This window comes from Balaenoptera musculus, chromosome 2 (assembly GCF_009873245.2).
Source record: "Balaenoptera musculus isolate JJ_BM4_2016_0621 chromosome 2, mBalMus1.pri.v3, whole genome shotgun sequence".
Taxonomy (NCBI): domain Eukaryota; kingdom Metazoa; phylum Chordata; class Mammalia; order Artiodactyla; family Balaenopteridae; genus Balaenoptera; species Balaenoptera musculus.
Genome location: NC_045786.1, coordinates 123,255,248 through 123,273,962, shown reverse-complemented (window position 1 = coordinate 123,273,962; position 18,715 = coordinate 123,255,248). Strand labels below are relative to the sequence as shown.

Genomic DNA, 18,715 nt, shown 5'->3' with positions numbered 1-18,715 from the left:
AATGCAAATCAAAACTACAATGAGGTATCACCTCACACCAGTTAGAATGGGCATCATCAGACAACCTACAAGCAACAAATGCTGGAGAGGGTGTGTCGAAAAGGGAACCCTCTTGCACTGTTGGTGGGAATGTAAATTGATACAGCCACTATGGAGAACAGTATGGAGATTCCATTAAAACTAAAAATAGAATTACCATATGACCCAGCAATCCCACTACTGGGCATATAACAAGAGAAAACCGTAATTCAAAAAGACACATGCACCCCAATGTTCATTGCAGCACTATTTACAATAGCCATGTCATGGAAGAAACCTAAATGCCCATTGACAGACGAATGGATAAAGAAGAGGTGGTACATATATACAATGGAATATTACTCAGCCATAAAAAGGAGCGAAATTGGGTCATTTATAGAGATGTGAATGAATCTAGAGACTCATGCAGAGTGAAGTAAGTCAGAAAGAGAAAAACAAATATTGCATATTGTTGCGTATATGTGGATCCTAGAAAAATGGTACATATGAACCAGTTTGCAGGGCAGAAATTGAGACACAGATGTAGAGAACAAACGTATGGACACCAAGGGGGGAAAGCGGTGGGGGGGGGTGGTGTGATAAATTGGGAGATTGCGATTGACATGTATACACTGATGTGTATAAAATGGATGACTAATAAGAACCTGCTGTATAAAAAAATAAATAAAAGAAAATTCAAAAAAAAAGTCAGTTTTTTTTTTAAATTATGGATATATAGTCAGTTGCCCTAACAACACTTACTGAACAATTTTCCTTTCCCCTTTTCATTCATTTAAAATACCTCCTGTATGAAATCCTAAATTATATATATAGTATATATATATCTTTTTGTACTCTTAACAGTGTTCCCTTGTGTGGTGCGTAGATCTCTATGGGGACCGTGTGGTCTTTACAGGGAATTTATGAAGTAAAATGTTGTTTCTCACTGTGCCGCATTTGCAGAGATGGTGTAAAGTAGTGGAAAATAAAACAGGAGGTACCTTAGCGCAAAACAAAGCTGAGGCATCAAATTGTATCAGCAATCTTTGTATTCTTCACTAATTCACTTCCATGTACTCACAGCAAAAAAAAAAAAAAAAAAATCGATGTCACTAAGAATATTTTTGATAAATCAGTAAAAATCAATACTAATTCTTAACATCTTGAAAATTGATTACTCTATTTTTAATATTCTAAGTGAAAAAATGGAAAATTCCTATAAAACATTTCTGATGCTTATGAAAGAACAGTGGTTGTCTCAAGGTAAAGGACTTGTATGGTTGAGTTTTGTGGTGTATTAGCCACTTTTTTTTATAACATCTTTATTGGAGTATAATTGCTTTACAATGTTGTGTTAGTTGCTGCTGTATAACAAAGTGAATCAGTTATATGTATACATATATCCCCATATCCCCTCCCTCTTGAGCCTCCCTCCCACCTTCCCTATCCCACCCCTCTAGGTGGTCACAAAGCACAGAGCTTTTCTCCCTGTGCTATGAAGCTGCTTCCCACTAGCTATCTATTTTACATTTGGTAGTGTATATATGTCAGTGCTACTCTCTCACTTCATCCCAGCTTACCCTTCCCCCTCCCATATCCTCAGGTCCATTCTCTAGGTCTGTGTCTTTATTCCTGTCCTGCCTGTACGTTCATCAGAACCAGTTTTTTTTTTCTAGATTCCATATATATGTGTTAGCATATGGTATTTGTTTTTCTCTTTCTGACTTACTTCACTCTGTTTGACAGACACTAGGTCCATCCACCTCACTACAAATAACTCAATTTCGTTTCTTTTTTATGGCTCAGTAATATTCCATTATATATATGTGCCACATCTTCTTTATCCATTCATCTGTCGATAGAGACGTAGGTGGCTTCCATGTCCTGGCTATTGTAAATAGTGCTGCAATGAATATTGTGGTACATGACTCTTTTTGAATTATGGTTTTCTCAGGGAATATGCCCATTAGTGGGATTGCTGGATCATATGGTAGTTCTATTTTTAGATTCTTAAGGAACCTCCATACTGTTCTCCATAGTGGCTGTATCAATTTACATTCCCACCAACAGTGCAAGAGGGTTCCCTTTACTTCACACCCTCTCCAGCATTTGTTGTTTGTAGATTTTTTGATGATGGCCATTCTGACTGGTGTGAAGTGATACCAAATTGCAGTTTTGATTTGCATATCTATAATAATTAGTGACGTTGAGCATCTTTTCATATGCCTCTTGGCCATCTCTATGTCTTCTTTGGAGAAATGTCTACTTAGGTCTTGTTCCAATTTTTTTTTTTAACACCTTTTTTAGAGTATAATTGCTTTACAATGGTGTGTTAGTTTCTGCTCTGTAATAAAGTGAATCAGCTATACGTGTACATATATCCCCATATCTCCTCCCTCTTGTGTCTCCCTCTAATCCTCCCTATCCCACTCCTCTAGGTGGTCAAAAAACACCAAGCTGATCTCCCTGTGCTATGTGGCTGTTCCCACTAGCAATCTCGTTTACATTTGGTAGTATATATAATAAGTCCATGCCACTCTCGCACATCGTCCCAGCCTATCCTTCCCCCCTCCCTGTGTCCTCAAGTCGATTCTGTAGGTCTGGGTCTTTATTCCTGTCCTGCCCCTAGGTTCATCAGAACCATTTTTTTTTTTAGATTCCATATATGTGTGTTAGCATATGGTATTTGTTTTTCTCTTTCTGACTTCACTCTGTATGACAGACCCTAGGTCCATCCACCTCACTACAAATAACTCAATTGCATTTCTTTTTATGGCTCAGTAATATTCCATTGTATATATATGCCACATCTTGTTTAACCATTCATCTGTTGATGGACACTTAGGTTGATTCCATGTCCTGGCTATTGTAAATAGAGCTGCAATGAACATTGTGGTACATGACTCTTTTTGAATTATGGTTTCTCAGGGTATATGCCCAGTAGTGGGATTGCTGGGTCGTATGGTAGATCTATTTTTAGTTTTGAGGAACCTCCATACTCTTCTCCATAGTGGCTGTATCAAGTTACATTCCCACCAACAGTGCAAGAAGGTTCCCTTTTCTCCACACCCTCCCCAGCATTTATTGTTTGGAGATTTTTTAATAATGGCCATTTTGACTGGTGTGAGGTGATACCTCATTGTAGTTTTGATTTGCATTTCTCTGTGGTCAGTGATGTTGAGCATCCTTTCATGCGTTTGTTGGCAATCTGTATATCTTCTTTGGAGAAATGTCTATTTAGGTCTTCTGTCCATTTTTGTTTAGGCTGTTTGTTTTTTTGATATTGACCTGCATGAGCTGCTTGTAAATTTTGGAGATTAATCCTTTGTCAGTTGCTTCACTTGCAAATATTTTCTCCCATTCTGAGGGTTGTCCTTTCGTCTTGTTTATGGTTTCCTTTGCTTTGCAAAAGTTTTTAAGTTACATTTGGTCTCATTTGTTTATTTTTGTTTTTATTTCCATTTCTCTAGTAGGGGGTCAAAAAGGATCTTGCTGTGATTTATGTCATAGAGTGTTCTGCCTGTGTGTTCCTTTAAGAGTTTTATAGTGTCCAATCTTACATTTAGGTCTTTAATCCATTTTGAGTTTATTTTTGTGTATGGTGTTAGAAACTGTTCTACTTTCATTCTTTTACATGTAACTGTCCAGTTTTCCCAGTACCACTTATTGAAGAGGCTGTCTTCTCTCCATTGTATATTCTTGCCTCCTTTATCAAAGATAAGGTGACCATATGTGCATGGGTTTATCTTTGGCCTTTGTATCCTGTACCATTGACCTATATTTCTGTTTTTGTTCCAGTACCATGCTGTCTTGATTACTGTCGTTTTGTAGTGTACTCTGAAGTCAGGGAGCCTGATTCCTCCAGCTCCATTTTTCTTTCTCAAGATTGCTTTGGCTATTCGAGGTCTTTTGAGTTTCCATACAAATTGTGAAATTTTTTTTTCTAGTTCTGTGAAAAATGCCATTGGTAGTTTGATAGGGATTGCACTGAATCTGTAGATTACTTTGCATAGTATAGTCATTTTCACAGTGTTGATTCTTCCAATCCAAGAACATGGTATATCTCTCCATCTGTTTGTATCATCTTTAATTTCTTTCATCAGTGTCTTATAGTTTTCTACATATAGGTCTTTTGTCTCCTTAGGTAGGTTTATTCTTATGTAATTTTATTCTTTTTGTTTCAATGGTAAATGAAAATGTTTCCTTAATTTCTCTTTTAGATTTTTCATTGTTAGTGTTTAGGAATGCAAGATATTTCTGTGCATTAATTTTGTATCCTGCTACTTTACCAAATTCATTGATTAGCTCTAGTAGTTTTCTGGTTGCATCTTTAGGATTCTTTATATATAGTATCATGTCATCTGCAAACAGTGACAATTTAACTTCTTCTTTTCCAATTTGGATTCCTTTTATTTCTTTTTCTTCTCTGATTGACATGGCTGAAACGTCCAAAACTATGTTGAATAATAGTGTTGAGAATGGGCAACCATGTCATGTTCCTGATCTTAGAGGAAATGTTTTCAGTTTTTCACCATTGAGAATGATGTTGGCTGTGGGCTTGTCATATATGGCCTTTATTATGTTGAGGTAGGTTCCCTCTATGCCTACTTTCTGGAGAATTTTTATCATAAATGGGTGTTTAATTTTGTAGAAAGATTTTTCTGCAGCTGTTGAGATGATCATATGGCTTTTATCCTTCAGTTTGTTAATATGGTGTATCACAATTATAGATTTGCATATATTGAAGAATCCTTGCATTCGTGGGAAAAACCCCACTTGATCATGGTGTATGATCCTTTTAATGTGCTGTTGGATTCTGTTTGCTAGTATTTTGTTGAGGATTTTTGTACTGTGTTGATCAGTGATATGTCCTGTAGTTATCTTTTTTTGTGACAGCTTTGTCTAGTTTTAGTATCAGGGTGGTAGTGGCCTCATAGAATGAGTTTGGGAGTTTTCCTCCCTCTGCTATATTTTAGAAGTGTTTGAGAAGGATAGGTGTTAGCACTTCTTTAAATGTCTGATAGAATTCACCTGTGAAGCCATCTGGCCCTGGGCTTTTGTGTGTTGGAAGATTTTTAATCACAGTTTCAAGTTCTGATTGTTCTGTTCATATTTTCTGTTGCTTTCTGGCTCAGTCTTGGAAGGTTGTACTCTTCTAAGAATTTGTCCATTTTCTCCAGGTTGTCCATTTTACTGGCATATAGTTCCTTATTGTAATCTCTCATGATCCTTTGTATTTCTTCAGTGTCAGTTGTTACTTCTACTTTTTCATTTCTCGTTCCGTTAGTTTGAGCCTTCTCCCTTTTTTTCTTATTAAGTCTGGCAAATGGTTTATCAATTTTTTTATCTTGTCAAAGAACCAGCTTTTAGTTTTGTTAATCTTTGCTATTGTTTTCTTCAATTTTTTTTCATTTATTTCTGACCTGATCTTTATGATTTCTTTCCTTCTGCTCACTATGGGTTTTTTTGTTCTTCTTTGTCTAATTGCTTTATGTGTAGGATTAGGTTGTTTATTTGAGGTTTTTCTTGTTTCTTGAGGTAACCTTGCATTGGTATAAATTTCCCTTTTAGAACTGCTTTTGCTGCATCCCATATTTTGGATTGTTGTGTTTTCATTGTCATTTGTTTCTAGGTATTTTTTGATTTCCTCTTTGATTTCTTCATTGATCTCTTGCTTCTTTAGTAACGTATTGTTTAGCCTCTGTGTGTTTGTATTTTATACAGTTTTTTTTTCCTGTAATTGATATCAAGTCTCATAGCGTTGTGGTCAGAAAAGATACTTGATGCAACTTCAATTTTCTTAGATTTACCGAGGCTTGATTAGTGAACCAATTTCTGATATATCCTGGAGAATACTTCATGAGCACTTGAGAAGAAAGTGTATTCTGTTGTTTTTGGATGGAACATCCTATAAATATCAATTAAGTCCATCTGGAGTAATGTGTCATTCGAAGTTTGTGTTTCCTTATTTATTTTCATTTTGGATGATCTGTCCAGTGGTAAAATTGGGGTGTTAAAGTCCCCTGCTATTATTGTGTTACTCGCTTTTCCCTTTTATGGTTATTAGAATTTGCCTTGGGTATTGAGGTGCTCCTATGTTGGGTGCATAAATATTTATAATTGTTATATTTTCTTCATCCATTTACATTTAAGGTAATTACCGATAACTATGTTCCTCTTACCATTTTCTTAATTGTTTGGGTTTGTTTTTTAGGTCTTTTTCTCCTCTTGTGTTCCTGCCTAGAGAAGTTCCTTTAGCATTTATTGTAAAGCTGGTTTGGTGGTGCTGAATTCTCTTAGCTTTTGCTTGTCTGTAAGTCTTTTAATTTCTCTGTCAAATCTGAATAGATCTTGTTGGCCAGAGTAATCTTGATTGTAGGTTTTTCCCTTTCATCACTTTAAATATGTCCTGCCACTCTCTTCCAGCTTGCAGCGTTTCTCCTGAAAGATCAGCTGTTAACCGTATGGGGATTCCCTTGTATGTTATTTGTTGCTTTTCCCTTGCTGCTTTTAATATTTTTTGTTTTGTATTTAATTTTTGCTAGTTTGATTATTATGTGTCTTGACGTGTTTCTCTTTGGATTTATCCTGTATGGGACTCTCTGTGCCTCTTGGACTTGATTGACTATTTCCTTTCCTATGTTAGGGAAGTTTTCCACTATAATCTCTTCAAGTATTTTCTCAGACCCTTTCTTTTTCTGTTGTTTTTCTGGGACCCCTCTAATTCGAACGTTGGTGTGTTTAATGTCCCAGAGGTCTCAGACTGTCCTCAATTCTTTTCATTCTTTTTTTCTTTATTCCACTCTGTGTTAGTTATTTCCACTCTTTTATCTTCCAGATCAGTTATCCATTCTTCTACCTCAGTTATTCTGCTATTGATTCCTTCTAGAGAATTTTTAATTTCATGTATTGTGTTGTTTTTCATTGTTTGTTTGCTCTTCAGTTCTTCTAGGTCTCTGTTAAACGTTTCTTGTATTTTCTCCATTTTGTTTCCAAGATTTTGGATCACCTTAATATCATTACTGTGAATTATTTTTCAGTCAGACTGCCTATTTCCTTTTCATTTGTTTTGTCTGGTTGGTTTTTACCTTTCTCCTTCATCTGCTGCATATTTCTCTGTCTTCTCATTTTGTTTAACTTACTGTGCTTGGGGTCTCGTTTTCGCAGCCTGCAGTTTTGTAGTTCCCATTGTTTTTGGTCTCTGCCCTCAGTGGGTGAGGTTGGTTCAGTGACTTTTGTAGTCTTATTGATGGAGGAGACTGGCACCTGTGTTTTCGTGGGTGGGGCTTGAACTTGTCCTTCTGGTGGGCAGGGCCACGTCCGGTGGTGTGTTTTGGCATGTCTCTGAACTTAGTATGAGATTAGCCTCTCTGCTAATGGGTGGGATTGTGTTCCTGTCTTGCTAGTTGTTTGGCCTGGGGTGTCCACCACTGGAGTTTGCTGGCCACTGGGTGGAATTAATTCTTAGTGTTGATACGGAGATCTCTGGGAGAGCTCTTGCTGATTGATATTACGTGGGGCCAGGAAATCTCTTGTGGTCCAGTGGCCTGGACTTGGCTCTCCCACCTCAGAGGCTCAGGCCTGACATCTGGCCAGAGCACCAAGACCCTGCCAGCCTCATGGCTTGGAAGAAAAGGAAGAAAAAAAAGGAAAAAAAACAAAATAATGAACAGTCAGAGCCATAGGACAAATTGTAAAAGTAAAAATAAAAAGGGAAAATCACACAAAGAAACATACACTCATAAAAGGAAAACAAACAAACAAACAAAACGAACAGTCAGAACCCTAGGACAAATAGTAAAAGTAAACCTAAACAGACAAAATCATACAAAGAGACATACACATACACACTCACAAAAAGAGAAAAAAGGAAAAAAATTTTTTTAATTAAAAAAATAAAAAATAAAAAGAAGAGAGCAACCAAACCAATAAGGAAATCCACCAATCATAACAAGCACTAAAAACTAAACTAAGATAAACGTGAAAAGCAGAAAAAAATCAGGTGTGGAAAGCGAACCCCAAGTCTACAGTTGCTCCCAAAGTCCACCGCCTCAATTTTGGGAATATTCATTGTCTATTCAGGTATTCCACAAATGCAGGGTTCATCAAGTTGATTGTGGGGATTTAATCCACTGCTCCTGAGTTTGCATGGAGAAATTTCCCTTTCTCTTCTTTGTTCGCACAGCTCCTGGGGTTCAGCTTTGGTTTTCGCCCTGCCTCTGCATGTAGGCTGCCCTCAGGCGTCTCTTCCCTGCCCAGACAGGAGGGGGTTAAAACAGCGACCAATTAGGGCTCTCTTGCTCACTCATGCCAGGGATAGTGAGGGGTGTGGTAGTCATAATTGGAATGCAGGGTGAGCCTGTGGTGGCAGAGGCCAGCATGACATTGTAGCAGCCTGAGGTGCGCCATGTGTTCTCCCAAGGAAGTTGTCTCTAGATCTCAGGACCCTGGCAGTGGTGTGCTGAACAGGCTCCTGAGGGGGTGTGGGTAGTGACCTATGCTTGCACACAGGATTCTTGGCGGCAGCAGCGGCACTGTTAGTGTTTCATGCCCATCTCTGGGGTCCAAGCTGACTGCTGCGGTTCGCGCCTGTCTCTGGAGCTTGCTTAGGCAGTGCTCTGCCTTCTGTGGGTACACGGAGCAGAAATCCCCTCTCCTTGCACACCCTGAAACAATGGTCTCTTGCCTCTCAGGCAGCTCCGGACTTTTTCCCGGACTCCCTCCCGGCTAGGTGTGGCTCACTAGCCCCCTTCAGGCTGTGTTCACACAGCCAATCCCAGTCCTCTCCCTGGAATCTGACCTCCGTAGTCCGAGCCTCAGCTCCCAGCCCCCACCTGCCCTGGTGGGTGAGCAGACAAGCCTCTTGGGCTGGTGAGTGTTGGTCGGCACCGATCCTCTGTGCAGGAATCTCTCCGCTTTGCCCTCTGCACCCCTGTTGCTGCGCTCTCCTCCGTGGCTCCGAAGCTTCCCCCCTCCGCCACACCCCATCTCCACCAGTGAAGGGGCTTCCTAGTGTGTGGAAACCTTTCCTCCTTCACAGCTCCCTCCCAGTGGTGCAGGTCCCATCCCTATTCTTTTGTCTCTGTTTTTTCTTTTTTCTTTTGCCCTACCCAGGTACGTGGGGAGTTTCTTGCCTTTTGAGAAGTTTGAGGTCTTCTGCCAGCGTTCAGTAGGTGTTCTGTAGCAGTTGTTCCACATGTAGATGTATTTCTGATGTATTTGTGGGGAGGAAGGTGATCTCCACGTCTTACTTGTTCACTGTCTTGAAGGTCTCCGCCACTTTTTTTCATAGAATAATGTTTTTACTTAAAAGGATGATTGTTATGCAAATAATGGTTATTCAGACTTGGGTATTTGGCAAATATTTTCTCAAAAATGATTGAAGTGAATTTGCCATCCCAAATAAAATACCTTAGTTATATTTATTACTAATGATAAATTTTACATTTTCAAGAGAAAAATTAGAAGTTTGGAAAATCTGCCAACATAAGTATCACTGCTTCCCAACACTTAAAGACTCTTCTGTAAAGTTTTATGATATTAATATATGTGACTTGTATTATATAATGAAATATGTCAACATCTGGAAGATCTGCATAACTCAGTGAATTTATATTTTCCAGATGACTAATGTATGATGCTACAAAATCATGTATGAGTAAACAATCCATTAAAAGTGCAAGATAGACCAATGGATTTTAGTGTCACAGAGTGCCAAAAGGGCATTTATATGGTTTTTGATTCTACTTTGCCATCAAATGTTAGGAAACTAACACTTGTGGGGTTTTAGTTTAGTATTAAGGAAGGCTATCCACAATTATCTGAAAAGGCTATTGAAACACTCCTGCCTTTATTACCAGATATCAGCGTGAGGCGAGATTTTCTTCACATATTTCAAACAAAACAATGTGTTGCCACAGATTGCATGCAGAAGGTGATATAATTATCGAGACAGCTCTTTTCCACTAAAGCAGGTATTAAAGAGATTTGCAAAGCTATAAAGCAATTCCATTTATTTTACTCAATTATTTTTGTTTTGAAAAATATAATTTTGTGATTAAAAATGTTCCTTGTGTTGTCTTCAGTTTATTAATATGATTTAAAATGAGTTAATACATAATTTAACATTGTCTCAGTTTTAATTTGTACTACAATGATTATGAAAAGATATAATTCCAATAAACAAAAGCTATTTGGGGTCCTTAATAATTTTTAATAGTGTAAAGGTGTTCTAAGACCAAAACGTTTGATAACTGCTCGTCTATATCATAATTTCTTCTCTCACGCTTTCTTTTCTCTTTCACTCACACAAACACTCACTCTTGTTCTTTCCCCCACCTCCAATTCCTGTACAATTCCCAATACTGTAACAGTATTCTATAACTAAATTATTGTATTAATATTATATTTTTAATACCTGAAACTGCTAGGCCATTTCCATAACTCTTTTTATCCTGAACTTTTTATGTTCTGAAATACTTATTTTTAAAAATCAATTTTGGTACTATATTGTGATACTCAAAGAAAACTTGGTATTTTAATTGGTAATTGGTACTTATTATATCTTAGGTTATATCTTAGAAATATCTATTATTTTAGAGAGAACATATCTCTGTACAAGAACAAAATTATGTAATTTGCTTATTTATTTCAATTTTCTTTATTTGGTTACCTATAAATTTTGAAATTTAAATTAAAATAGAATCCTAGATTTCCCCATGGAAATAGTACTTATCAAACCAGTGCCCATGTTACCCTTCATCTTTTTATAAGCGTATTAATAATCAGCTTATAAACTGCTTGAAATCAGGAATCATTCCATTTATTTATTTATTTATTTATTTATTTATTTATTTATTTATTTATTTATTTATGGCTGTGTTGGGTCTTCATTTCTGTGCGAGGGCTTTCTCTAGTTGTGGCAGGTGGGGGCCACTCTTCATCGCGGTGCGTGGGCCTCTCACTATCGCGGCCTCTCTTGTTGCGGAGCACAGGCTCCAGATGTGCAGGCTCAGTAGTTGTGGCTCACGGGCCTAGTTGCTCCACAGCATGTGGGATCTTCCCAAACCAGGGCTTGAACCGTGTCCCCTGCATTGGCAGGCAGATTCTCAACCACTGTGCCACCAGGCAAGCCCATTCCATTTATTTTTGTGTATATTTTCTGCACAAAGTGTTGGATAAACATTTGATATTTATTTTTATGAATTACCTAATTTTTATTAATCTCTAGGTAACATTTTCATTTCATTCACAATTAAGGGCAAGCATGAATATATTTATACTGATATTGTAATGACTTGGAGAACTTTTTAAAGATAATGTCATTAGATCATAAATTTTAATTAACATTGTGTGAAAATAGCATAAATAATAGCAGTATTAAAAGATTTCAGTTTTGATGACCCACTCCTTAGTTGCATTTTTCTCTGTTTCTTCATTTGTGTTTGACCAGAGGATTTCTATCAGCAGTTTTTCAACCTAAACATAATAATAAAATATATATATATATATATAATACAGCAGGGACAAGGAGAGAAATAAACTGAATCTTTTTTACATCCTGTTTTATATCACTTTACAGTACTATCATGTGACTTTTGTTCAGGTTTTATAAGCTAAAATACACAAAATTTGAGTTGAATGCCAGTCTTTATTTCTAGTAAAATCTAAGACTGTTGTGCACAGCTGTGTTTAAAAGAATGGTATTGTTTATAATGGAATGTTTTAGACATTCAAAGCTCTTGGCAGTTTAATAGAAATGTTCTCTTTGGAAAAGTTTACACATTTTTTGAAAATAATTATTGATGTAAAGTGAATTCTAATTATCAAAACAGACAAGTTATTTGTGGGCTTATTAAAGCAAAAACATAATAAAAAAAAAACCATTTTTAACAACCAGGTGTATAAAATTACACATAATTTCAATAAGCTATTATGGTAATGTGCTTAAATTATCCAAATCAAATAGAAAATTTTGAATAAAATACTGAAGCATGTCCAGAAAGAAAGTGAGAACCTACCTGTATTACCTGTACTAAATAAATAAAAAGTGCCTTACAGGGTTTTGAAAATATGAGTAAGAATTTTATAGGCTCAACAAAAGAAACTAATCCATATTTTCAGTGCACTACTTATATTTAACTTCCTTTGTATTATATTTATATTGCCCTTCACACTGATTAAACTATCGATGAACTCTATGCAATTGAATTAGAATTATACACACTATACAATGATGACATTGCATTTTAAACTTTTATAGTTGAATTACGTGTATAAACTTTTCTTCTTAATTTCCAATAACTTGCCAAAAATGGCACTGTAGCAGTTCTGAAAGCCAACTCTTCAAATGAGTAATTGCTATTTAATTTTTCAGTGAGAAAACCAACCTAAAGTAACAATCTTTGTTGATGCTTGCTCAGATCAGGTGGACCAAAACAGCAGGAAGTGCCTCTGACAGATTCCAAGACTCAAGTGTCTTCAACGAGACTTTGAGGATTACAAATATTCAGCGACACCAAGGAGGCCGGTATTACTGTAAAGCAGAGAATGGCCTGGGGTCCCCAGCGATAAAGTCAATCAGAGTGGATGTGTACTGTAAGTAAATTTCCCAGAAATCTATACTTAAGTCTACTACAGGTTTCTTCTGTCCTACAACTTAAGGTCTATTTTTTTTTTATCGTTACATCTACTGAGAAAAACTAGAGTCTGTTCCAAAAAACAGAGTTCTATTTAGTTGAGAATGACAAGTGTATACGGTTGTAATAGCTCATTTAACGTATTTCCGGAAGAAAGAACCTCCATTAGAAATGTTCATAGTTTTTATAATTAAATAATACATATTCATTACAGAACATTTAAGAACCAAATTAGTAAGACAATAAATATCACTGAAAATCCCACCAATGACTGTTAGTGTTGAATGTATATACTTCTTATCTTTATATATAAGTATGTAAATGCATATTTATATTTGTATGAAAAAATCATGCTGTACATACTGTAATTGGTTTTGTTAACTTTACCTATGTGTAATTTCTGTTATTCTTATTTTATTTTTTTTAAGATTTATTTATTGATTGATTGATTGATTGCTATGTTGGGTCTTCGTTTCTGTGCTAGGGCTTTCTCTAGTTGCGGCAAGTGGGGGCCACTCTTCATCGCGGTGCGTGGACCTCTCACTATCGTGGCCTCTCTTGTTGCGGAGCACAGGCTCCAGATGCGCAGGCTCAGTAGTTGTGGCTCACGGGCTTAGTTGCTCCGCAGCATGTGGGATCTTCCCAGACCAGGGCTCCAACCCGTGTCCCCTGCATTAGCAGGCACATTCTCAACCACTGCGCCACCAGGGAAGCCCGTGTTATTCTTATTTTTTAAAACGCACATCATGAGCAAAGCTATTTGAATTGACTCGTGAAAGACCAAAATCTCAGTGTAGAGTCTGTTTTTGATCCAATTCTGTTGAAAGTAATCAGTACCTAGGGCAATGCTGTGCCACCTGGAAATTGTTTGTTGATTTATTTTTGTTCTTGGTCTCAGTTTTCTGCTTTTTGCTGTTAGCAAATATATTTAAAGTCCTCTTGGTCTCCTTACTTTCTTCCCCACCAAGACAAATTAAGGACCTATATTCAGTTTGGTCTTTTGCATAGGTTTCTATCGTTCCATTGTGTTTTTACAAGAACTTGCATTTTTTTGGTTAACTCTCTAGTGTTAGAATAAAAGGATTTTTTTAGTGATTCAGACATAAGTAACAAGTGAGGAGTTCCTGTTTTTCTACCCATCTTTCATTCTTTCCTTTTTTCTTTTCTTTCAATTCAGGGTAAGTGTTGCATAGTTGGGAAAGTGATGGGAATTATATGTGATTTATCAGATCCTGTGCTGTATCTCATGTAATTATTCAGGTGACTGAGAAGTGGGTGACAAGGCTGCATTTGTGATTCACCTTCCACATTCAGGTGCTTGCACCATTCCTGAAAAGGATGAGAGAGAAGAAGCCCATGTCCAATCTTTCTAGCATTTCCTAGTCCCTTAGGCATCCCCTGGCATAACTAGGGCATCTGTAGCCCATGTGCTGCTCTCTCCCTGTCCTTACGGGCCTTCAGGTTAGGCTTACCCCTATGCTTCCCAACAGTATAGCCTCTGGACCCCCCTCCCCTGCTCAAATATTTATAGTAACATATACTTTAAAAAAGTACTATGTTTACTGTTTTTCACATATAATTTTAAATGACACTAAATTTAATTTAAATGAATTAAACACTTTTATAATATAACTTTTTAAAGTACACATCTGTGTCTTTTGTTATAGTTTTGGTCATGACGTTTTAAAATACACAACTTCTATACCTTAGACACAATTCTAAAATCTAAAACGTTTTGCAGATTGAATGGGTGTGTTTTGTTTAATTTTATTGGTAACTTTTTTCAGCAAAACCTGATGTGAACTAGTTTGGTGGCAACATCTAACCTGAAGTGACTTGAATACAAAAATAGAAAAGACTTTCTGGTCTTTATTTACCCTACTTTGTCTGAATAATCATATGTTTTGCTCTGGAAATAATGTATTTGATTACACAGTGTTGCCACAGAGCCTGCTGGCTGTGTTATATAATACATGGTATATGTACTTTATTATCTTCCTAAAATCTGAAATATTCTGAAAAACATTCCCCTAAGGCTTTGAATGAGATTGTGACTTGCATTGCCACTCCAATGAGTTTGATAAAAACAATAAAATTGTATTGCTGTGTTAAAAATCTAATACAAGAGGGAAATGACATTTTTTTTTTTTAGTTTTTATTTATTTATTTATTTATTTTTGGCTATGTTGGGTCTTCGTTTCTGTGCGAGGGCTTTCTCTAGTTGTGGCGAGCGGGGGCCACTCTTCATCGCGGTGCACGGGCCTCTCACTATCGCGGCCTCTCTTGTTGCGGAGCACAAGCTCCAGACGCGCGGGCTCAGTAGTTGTGGCTCACGGGCCTAGTTGCTCCGTGGCATGTGGGATCCTCCCAGACCAGGGCTTGAACCCGTGTCCCCTGCATTAGCAGGCAGATTCTCAACCACTGCGCCACCAGGGAAGCCCGGGAAATGACATTTTTAAAGACTTTTAAAAAGAGGCTTCTCTTCTTACTGCAAAGCCTTTTCAGTACTATTCTGCATTATACCCACTCTTTTCTGTTTGTTCATATCCCTTGCTGTCCAGACTCAGTTGTGCCTCAGGATCTTAGTTCACATTGCACACTTGGGTGGAACTGACAGCACGACTCCCTCCAGTTTTCCCAAGCCCTGTTAGTCTTTTAAGGCCTGTGTTACCTTCCAAGCAGCCATGCTTGAAGGCACTAGCTCTATTCCCTTCTTTTTATGCCTCCTTTGGGATTTTTCCCACACCACCTAAACTTGACAAACATCTTGTTCTATGTTGTTTAAGTTAAATGTCATGGTGATGCATACCATAGTGAAGTACTACTTTCAGTAAGTTTCTGGTGACAAGGATTTATTAGAAAGCTGTCTAAAATTATATTATTTGAGAGAATAACATGTATTCAATTATGGACTCTATAAACAAATGTGACATCTCAATAATATAAATTTTCCTGGGAATACCTTACCTTCAGCTCCAGAGAAGATTTTTTTTTCTTTTTGGCCACGGCTGCGCAGCATGTGGCATCTTAGTTCCCTGACCAGGGATAGAACCCACGCCCCCTGAAGTTGAAGCGTGGAGTCTTAACCACTGGACCACCAGGGAAGTCCCAGAGAAGATCTTTCTTATGGGGATCTAGACATGTGTTTTAAGTAGTTATGTCCATTTTGAAAGTTTAAATAAATAAATTCCTTCACACAGTAACTTTTCAAACATGTTTTGACTGATAAGAATACTTTACAGCTGAGACAATTAGGCCTTTTTGGGAATCCATGTTGTCCAAATATAACCTTGATTGAAAATCACAGTTTTTAAGTAACACAGTTTTTAGGCTCAAGTATGTTTTCTCTACATGAATATTTATACTTTAAAACCTGTCCTATCATTGTCAGTAGGAACATGACTGGCATATCAGTGCTGAGTTTAAACTTGGCAACCTTGACATCTAAAATTGGATTATAGTCTTAAGATTCATCTGGTACTTGGATTTTGATTTGATGTTGGACTGGTCAATTGAATAGAAATTCATTTTTATAAACCGTAAACAAGTGAGCAACTTTATTTCAGGTGCTGTTGCCATAACTATTTTTGGAAATGCTAAAACAATAGGATTAATTATTATTATTTTTTTTATGCTTGAAGTCATGGTTTTAGAATCATCAACTACACTGTAGATTTCTATTTCTTTTTCTAAACTAATTCGTCAACACTGGTAGAACTTGGAACAGAGTATAGGCATAGAATACAAAATACAAAATAATCTGCAGGTAAGGATTATATTTGCAACAACAAGCTGAGGCAGACTATGGCTTAGATTTAACAAAAATCCTAATAAATGATATTAGAATTTATCCTTGAATCCCTTGTTATAGGTTGTCTTTTAAAAATCTTCCATAAAATATTAAGTTTATAGCCATCCTGGAGAGATTTCATAATAGTAAAATATGTATCTCTCATTAAACCCCATGTTCTGATTATAAGTTTCTAGACTTTAGAGCTAATACCTACCTAAAATAAAATTTAGTGCTAACTCCTCATTATTTTGATAAGGAAATTTATTTTCAGAAGAGGAACCTGCTGCAATGCTGATTGATATAAAATGAGGTGATTTTATTAGATAGATATTTTGAAATATTTGTGACACTGTATTAATATTTTGATCAATTTGGGAAGATTTATTAATTTAAATTAACAATTTCTTCCCACATAATTTTCTAAAATTTATTATAGCAGAAAAATTGGACCATGTAGGTTTTATAAAGCAACTACCAAATGTATTTTTTTTTTGTTTTCTCTGTGTTACTATTTTGAGAAGATATAGCTATGTTTCTCAGTTTATCATGACCTATCATTTTGTTTCTTAAGAATTCTAAAAACATTCCAAAATGAAGTATAATTCCTTTAAAAGTATATTTATAAACAAGCAGATTTCATAACCACATAACTTATTTTTTTGTAAAATCTGACCTAGTCATTTATACAAATATTTCCAATCAAAAGCTCATCAATTACAATTCTTCTTTTGCTGGGAAATAGCTTCTGAGGGTCTGAAAACTAACAGCTATATGTTTAAGAAAAACATGTAGGATTAATTCTACTTAAACCTGCTGTTTTCAAACATATTCATTCTTCACATCTTCTCCCTAAAACTATGCTAAAACAATAATAAAGGAATAAAACAACAACAGTAACAACAACAAAACACATATCAACAGTGATAGAGGGAATGGGAGAGGAGATGACAGAAAAACAATTTTGAAGGAAAAGAATCAGATCAGGGAATGGCCACTGCTCAGCATACTAAAGAAAACTTGATTCAAAGCTGTCAGTATGTAGGAGGACAGAATTAGGCATACTGAAGTGTTACAGAATTCTTAAATAACTCAGGAATTGGAGACACCATTTAGCTCTTAGAGTGTAATTCAGTCTAAAAACAGAAGAAGTGGTTGAAGGTCTATATAAGAAGAGTTAAATACTCAGATCTCCTTTCACGTTTCACACAATTCAGTGCCCAGCTACCTCCCTTCTCCCACCAACTTCCTAGTCAAATCCCTGCAGAAGGCTAGAAATTGATTTTTGTGAGATGTTGAACCAGAGAAACTTTGAACTAAGAAACATGGAATCATTGAAAACAAAGGCAACGTAGTCTTAAATCAAGGTTATTAAGTGAAAGTTTACATACTCAACACAATCCCTTTTGACACTTGGTTCTGAGAATTCCTTTCTGGTGGAATATTGGAGAATTCCTTTCTAGGAAAATTGATGATCTCTGGAGAAAAGGCTACAGATCCTGACAAAAGGGTCCTTGTCGAAACAACCTCAGTAATACACTCACAGTGAAGCCTACTGTTGATCAACAGAGCTACCAATAAGCTCTTTTATAACTGAGTCTAGATGTGAGTATACCAGATAACCAAACATTTGAGACAATCTTCTAAAAAATAAAAGAGAGAAACCAAGAAAAATAAATGGGAAAAAGAATTCAGGAAACAAGGATACTTCAGGGAGCCCAACTACAAAATAAAACACAATTATTGATATTTTTAATTAGTATTCTCAGAAAAAAGGGGAAATGTTGCATTCACATAACAAGAATAGGAAAAGAGAAACAAGGAATTTTCAGAGAACATCATTGAACTCTTAGAATATTAAAAACGTTAACATAAAAATCAATAAAAGGGATGGAGATAAAGTTGACGAAATCTTAAAGAGAATAAAACAAAATTTAACAATCAAAGGGATGGAAGAAGAAGGAGAAGATAAGAAGATTAGAGAAATGGTCCAGCTAATCTAACGTTTGAATAGAATTCCGAAAAGAGAAATAGAGATTAAGAAATTATTTTCTAAAAAATTAATTAAAATTTCTATCATATTTAGACATACGTTTCTAATTAAAAAACACCCACTAGGTGTCTAGCACATAGAGTAAGCAAGATCCACACCAAAACACATCCACATGCAATTCAAACACTAGGATAAAAATGAAGATCTTAAATGTTTCCAGTGAGATTTTCATTTTTTCCAAAATGATCACATATAAAGAATTAGGAATCAAAATGG

General features: G+C 36.3%; 1 protein-coding gene across 2 annotated transcripts in view; it reads left to right on the top strand.

Moving 5' to 3' along the window:
* The window catches only part of MDGA2 (MAM domain containing glycosylphosphatidylinositol anchor 2), an 801,291-nt gene that overhangs the window by 413,821 nt on the left and 368,755 nt on the right, over positions 1 to 18,715 (top strand). For both annotated transcript variants that reach the window (XM_036839763.1, XM_036839756.1), the window contains exon 3: positions 12,441 to 12,615. In XM_036839763.1, coding sequence (XP_036695658.1) covers positions 12,441 to 12,615 — 175 coding nt within the window. The remainder of the gene's footprint in view (positions 1 to 12,440; positions 12,616 to 18,715) is intronic.